At 41.5% G+C, this 6952-nt stretch overlaps 1 protein-coding gene across 3 annotated transcripts in view; it reads left to right on the top strand.

Moving 5' to 3' along the window:
- Positions 1-6952, top strand: part of MACROD2 (mono-ADP ribosylhydrolase 2) — a 1390378-nt gene that overhangs the window by 1281105 nt on the left and 102321 nt on the right. For 2 of the 3 annotated variants that reach the window (XM_075064471.1, XM_075064469.1), the window contains one exon: positions 6039-6080. In XM_075064471.1, coding sequence (XP_074920572.1) covers positions 6039-6080 — 42 coding nt within the window. The remainder of the gene's footprint in view (positions 1-6038; positions 6081-6952) is intronic. The other variant, XM_075064470.1, reaches the window with a different exon arrangement.

The raw sequence follows: 6952 nt of genomic DNA, 5'->3' as shown, positions 1-6952 counted from the left end.
CAGCAACTCGCCATTGCTCCATGCTGGGTCTCGTTTGGCACTTGGAGGCATGGTCACCTGGAAAGATTCTGATTGCACTCCACACCTGACTGAGCAAACAGGAAGGGGATTTTTAAAATTCCCGGGGCATTTAAAGGGCGGGTCATCTGAGGCCAGGGCAGTAGAGTGCGAACTGATGAGCAGAGTGGCTGAACAGGCATTCTGGGATACCTCCTAATACCCTGGAGGCCAATTACAGCACTTTTGGTGGCCACACTTGCAGAGCAGCGCTGCAATCCTTATACCCCAAGCAGAGCAGGAGTACAGCCAGCGCTGCAATCAGGGAGATGCAGCGCTGTATGTACCTTGCAAGTGTGGACGGTCAGTAAGTTGCAGCGCGGATGGTGGGTTTACAGCGCTGCAACTCTCCAGTGTAGCCAAGGCCTATATCCTTTCCTCCTTCTTTTCCTCAGTTTACTTAATTTGCTGCTGGTAGCCTGTTCTTTAAACTGACCTAACAGGCTTAATTGGTTTCTCTCCACCTCTTCCCTGTCCTCTTCCCCTGCCTTTCCACACTTTTGTTTTTCTGAAGTTTTAATGAAGAGTACTCAGGACTGGTGCCAGAGTTTCTCGCGCCCTAGGCGCAGGGCCATTTCGCCGCCCCCCGCGCTGTTCCCGCGGCTCCAGTGGAGCTGCCGCAGGCATTGCTGTGGAGGGTCCATTGGTCCATGGCTCTGGCGGTGCTGCCGCAAGCATGCCTGCGGGAGGTCCACCGGAGCCGCGGGAGCAGCCAACCATCCGCAGGCATGACAGCGGCAGCTCCACTGGAGCCGCGGACCAACGGACCCTCCACAGGCACGCCTGCGGCAGGTCAACTGGAGCCGCCTGGCGCCCCCTCGGCAAAATGCCGCCCCCTCAATAATCCTGGCGCCCTAGGCGATTGCCTAGGCTGCCTAAATGGTAGCGCCAGCCCTGAGGGTACTTTGGATACTTACGCAACATGTTTTTGGTTTTGTTTGGTTGGTTGGTTGGTTGGTTTTTGTTTTGTTTGGGACAAAGAAAGATGGCCTGCTGTATTCCACTGGGATTTTTGGAGGAAAAGATTCATGGGCAACCATAGAGACAAATGTTTTACTGCCTTTTTTAACAGTCTCAGGGTAAAGACAGCACAGGTTAAGGCAGCTGTGTGGCAATAATTGTACCTGGTGACTAAGTTGTTAAAAACAAAGTGCACTACCTTAAAAAACTAAATGTAGGAGCAAGTAATTTAAAAGTAAGTTAATACCTTTTGCAAAAATTAATAATACAGGGTTTGGAGAAAAGTAAACATTTGGAAGTTGTAAAAATGGTACAGGTAACAGTTGTAAATATGTTAAAGGTAACAATTGTGGTGTTACAAAAAAAAACGTTTTTAGTTTCATAATAAAACCCAGTTATATAGATGTAACTGTATGTGCAACTCTGTGCAGTCACATTGGATAAAAGCTTGGTAATTAAATTATACCAGGGGGTCAGGTAAAGTGGGTACTACCACCACTTTGCTTCTGTCCCCAGAAGCCTTTACAGCTATTCGGAGAAAGAATGGGCCCTTTTCCCCCAAAAATGGTCTATAGGGGACTGCTGCAGGCAGCAGGTGGAGGATTAATCTAGTCAAAATTATTTAACTATTGGGTAATGTAATCAAAATCACTAGGAGTATGAGGGGTTTCTATTGAAACTGAACTGCCCTGGCTGTCTTTGGTTGTACAAAATGAAAGTGTAATCGGGGTACAGTTGTGTAAAAAAAGTAAACAAAATAAAATTGTGTTTGCATAAGAAAAGAAAAAGGGGAGCAATAATGGAAACACTGAGCCTTGGGGTGACTCTGGAGGATCAGACTGTCACTTACAAGTTTTGTATTTCATTTTTTTTTAAATGAAGGCATCAGTGAGGTAATTGCAAACTCATCTCTGCTCCATTCCTCCTCCTTTATAACTAACACTTCCTGCCTCTTTGCTCTATTCCTTCATTTGTTCTGCGAGCACAGGCAGCAAGTGAAGTGCTGGGCACTAAGAATTCGGTCACGTTTCACTCCGAATCCCACAGTGTGCTCACAACACACTGAAAGATTATGGGCAATATGAAGATGTACACTTGGGAAAGGAGATGTAAGAAACCAGGGTAGGGTGAGAACAAGGGAAGAGACAGCTGGGAATGGGTGGGGGGGGGAAAAAGAGATAAAAGAACTGTGAGTGAAGGAAGAGGAGAGAGGTAACAAGGAAACTGGAGAAAGGCAAAAAGGAGCCAGAAAGGAGTGTTGAAGAAGTGGGTGAAAGATGAGTCCACAGTGTACGGGGCTATGTAAGGTGGTGGGGACACAGGAATGCAGATTAGAACAAAGAGCTGCCTGCTGCAGTGGTTTATGAGCTCTGTTTACATGCTTATATAGTTAAGCAGAAAATAACGTATTTGCTTAACAATACAAAAAGAGAGAAGAGCAAGGAGTGGGTGGAGGTTTGATGGCTTTTTGGATTAGTAATGGTATTTAGAGCCTGTTGCCAGCTCAAATCTAGCAGTTTGATGGTTTTAACCATCTGGCAGCTGTTTGCCTGTGTGGAATGAGTTGATGAGACAGGGCCAGAGAGAACCTGAGAGAGGCAGGGCAAAAAAATAAAATAAACCATGGGATAGGAGAAGCTCCTTCTCCAATCTCAATAATACAAAAAGCAGTGTAATCGTTCTGTTCTACAGAGCTCTATAGATAGCAAATGAGATCAGGGAAAGAGAGCCTGACAACCATTGCATGATATATGAATTAATAGGGAGCCTGAGATTTTACAAAGGGATGTACTGAACAACCTGCACCCCAAATAATATGAATAATCGGGGCATATTTTAATCATCGGTTAAAATCTGAACTTTAACTGTTCTTACACTGTTTACTCTTAGCTTGTTCTTATACTGCTATTCATGTGAGTCATGCACATTATGCCTTATTTATATAGAGTAACTCCTCACTTAAAGTCTTCCCGGTTAATGTTGTTTTGTTGTTACGTTGCTGATCAATTAGGGAACATGCTTGTTTAAAGTTGTGCAGTGGTCCCTTCTAACTTCCTTTGACAGCTGCCTGCTTTGTCCACTGCTTGCAGGAAGAGCAGCCCATTGCAGCTAGCTGGGTGGGGCTTGTAACCAGGGTGGATTGGCAGCCACCCATCAGCTGTCCCTATCAGCTCCCCGTTCTCCTAAGTTCCCTGTGCTGCAGCCACCCAGCAGGATATCAATTGCCAGCAGTTCAGCTGTCTCTCCCCACACTGCCATGTGCTGCTCCTGCCCTCTGCCTTAGAGCTGCTCTCAGAGACTCCTGCTTGGTGTGGGGGGGGGCAAGGAGGAGGGCTAATGTCAGGGTGCCCCCCTGCACCCCGCTTACCCCTTCTCCATATAGAGCAGGAAGAGGACATGGATGGAGAGAGAGAGAGGGAGCCTGGGGCAGCCGCTGCTGTCTCAACTTCCTGATCCACTTAAAAAGACAATGCACTTAAGAGTGGGTCAGCTTACTTAAAGGGGCAGTGTGCATCTCTCTCTCTCCCATGCACAAGATGTGTGTCTGTCTCTCTCTGCTATGCTGTCTTGCCTCCTCTCCATTCCTGCTGCTTTGTAGAGGGAGAGGCTACATTAACAACAATGTGTTAACCCTTGAGGGCTTAGCCGAGGGCTAGTTCATCATTTAGCAGCAAGACATTCCCTGGGAAATATCCCTCCCTCTTCCACCCTCTAATGTCACCACCTCAACCAAGCTTCACAATCATCATAGCTGTGAACAGCATTAAATTGTTTGTTTAAAATGTATACTGTGTGTATATCTATATAATATATAGCTTTTTGTCTAGTGAAGAAAATTTCCCTGGAACCTAACCCCCCTGTTTACATTAATTCTTATGTGGAAATTGGATTCGTGTAACATCATTTCGCTTAAAGTCGCATTTTTCAGGAACATAACTACAACGTTAAGTGAGGAGTCATATACTTTAGACTAACTGTTATCTGGAAACTTCATTCTCTAACCAGGACCTTTTGGATAACACTCTGTCCATAGCCTAGATGGGGGTGAAAACATAGTTTTGTCAAAAGGAAAAACAAGCTACTGTATAAACTATGTAATTTACAAGGGTCTGGGTTTCCAATTATACAACTTAGACTGGACTTCAGTCAAGGAATTCTTGCCTTGCTTCTGCTTCTCAGTAGTTAATGCACTAAGGAACTGACCTTGGCATAGTTCATTCGGATGAGAACTGAGCTGTGTTTTGGACGTGGGTTCTTAAAACATGACAAGAGCTTATCCCGATATAAGATGATAATTCTTGTAATGGAGGTCTAGGGACTAAGGAGGGTGTTTGTCACTTCAGTAATCTTTGCCAAATCAAGGTCAAAGAAATTGTTGTGTTCCCTGAAATGTGAGCACCTTCATTCATATGCCTCATATGTTATAATTTTCTGGACCAGTTGTGACGTTACCAGAGAAGAGGGGTCTGATTAAAAAATGTCAGACAGATATGGAGCTGGGGTAAAATTTTCAAAAGTGACTTAGGCACGTAGGGACCTTGTTGACTTTCAGTGAGACTTAGACTTTGAAGTCCTCAAGTCACCTTTGAAAATGTAAACTAGGTTCCTAAGTCACCTAGATGCTTTTGAAAATTTTACTCCTGGACTTCTCCAAAGTTCATTGGGTGTTTTGCTCCAGGGTTTAGATTTAGGCCTATGTATATATTTCAACTTTTTGATTTGGTCAGTTAACACCATGCTGTATAGGATAAACAATAATGTTCCCTCTATTCCTAGTTTGCTGAGATTTTAGATGTTAAGATATGAGATTCTGGGACAGGCATAAAATGCATCCTCCTTTTTGCTCTGTAGGAGCAATAACTCTGTCCTTTCCTTAGAAAGATGGCCCTTTAATTCACAAAAACAGTATTCTCCTTTTCATATTTGTATTGCATTAAGACTTCACTACTTTTTAATAAGGTCATACTCTTTGCCTGTGTGTCCGATATTACCAGTTTACGCTATATCCTAGTGCTTTGGGAATTTCATATTCCAAGCCACTTACTGTACTATAAGTAAGAACTTCCACAGAAGCTCTGCTGGTGCTAGGTATGTTAAGATATTATTGCATTCTTCTGATTTACTGTGGAGGCTGAGATTAATTCGATCTATTCAGGTAGCCTAGGGAGGAATCTCTTTCATTGAAAGTTTTTAAGAATAGGTTAAAGAAACATCGTCAGGCATGATCTAGGTGTGCTTAATCCCCCTCACCCCCCTAGCAAAGGGGGATGGATTAGATGACCCCTTGAGTTCTCTTCCAGATTCAGTGATTTTTACATTGATTTACTGCAAATGCTCTCATGGGAAAGGACATGTCTTGGGGAAATTAGTGGCTAAGTAACTCTTGCTTTACTGGATGTTTTCTAAGCATTTTGCTGAGACATTTCAGTAACTATGGGTGCCATCTTGGCCCATTGAATTCAGGTTGATACTCACATAGGTATAAGATCTGCTACCTTGGGAATTTTAAGTTTTAATTGAAACACACCAAACTGAAAAGTTTTCAGCTGAAAACAAAACATTTTTTTGGCTGAAACCCCAAAATGTTCAGTTTTGAGATTTAAAGTCTATATTTTCCAGGAAAATGTAGGCAAAAATTATTTTTTCACTCATATATTTTCCTCCAAAATACAAAACTTCCAACCAACTTTAGTGTTAATGTTACCAGCTCTTTCAAGAAAAACCAAGAATTCTGAGCTTGACAAGTAAAATTAGATCAATTTCACCCTTAGAAATGAAAAACTATGACATAGATTACAATGTGGTTTCACTGTGTGTAAGTCGAGGCAGCATTTTGCCTCTCTGAATTTTGATATCTAGATATCAGTAATCTGCCATACTCGTATTTCTTCTAAATCTAAATGTAATACTTTGGACAGCAGAAAACAAACTAAAATAAAAGCAATTTGAAGCATGCAACATTATTTTCAAATGCTTCTCTTTTTTCATAATCATTTTATTTTTATTTATTTTTTTGACAGATGATGATAATGAAGAGGAGACTGAGATAAATGAGGATACAGGTATGTGAACATGTTTGTCAAAAACATACATCTGCAAATTATAAAACAGTTTGAGAAACAGCTTAAAATTAATCACATGACCATGGTGAACCTTGTTAGTATGTTCTATTGTCGTCATTCATTGTAGCCCACTGGTTTGTAGTTGTTTCTTATTAACAACTAATTTGAACATGAATGGGAAATAATTACGGTTCCACAGTTTAGTTATTCTACTAAGGTGTGGAAGCCAAGCAACCCTTGGGGACTTGCATTTGCACATTTGCAGTCACTGATTCTGTGTGTGTGTGTGTGTGTGTAGTTGACTCAGTGTGTGTGTGAGAGAGAGAGAGAGAAATACTTCTGAGTTGGCAGGACACATTTATGGTATTTTGGCCTTCTGAGTTTATTACATGTATGAATAATTATTGTTCTCTGCCTATCGCATTGGATGGAACTTCTACAAATACTAATATGTATGATATTGTGTTAGATGTACAAAATATACACATGCAAAAGCACACAGTGGCTGTTAAAAATTCAGCACTTGCTGACAGGTATCATACTGTTGTATTTTTGATACCATGATTGTTTTCTATTCCAACCTCTCCAAAAAACTGTGATATCTCCAATTTCACTTTTTATTGGAACCAATGCATATGTATTTATATTAACTATATTGTTTAGATTTTGGGGGGATTTTTTCATTTATAAATATGTACATTAAATTAATTTTTAAGAGTGTTTAATAGTAGATATTAAAAATGACTTTTCCACTTTATAGCCAGAATAAGACTCTTAGTATCAGTTCTTTTGTCTTGCTTCCTTTGTAGGCCCATTAAATTAAATGAAGTTACCACATGGGTTAGACTGAAAATCACCACAGAATTAGGTAA

The sequence above is a fragment of the Chelonoidis abingdonii genome, chromosome 3, assembly GCF_003597395.2.
Source record: "Chelonoidis abingdonii isolate Lonesome George chromosome 3, CheloAbing_2.0, whole genome shotgun sequence".
Classification (NCBI taxonomy): Eukaryota; Metazoa; Chordata; order Testudines; family Testudinidae; genus Chelonoidis; species Chelonoidis abingdonii.
This window is presented reverse-complemented; position numbering and strand designations above follow the sequence as displayed.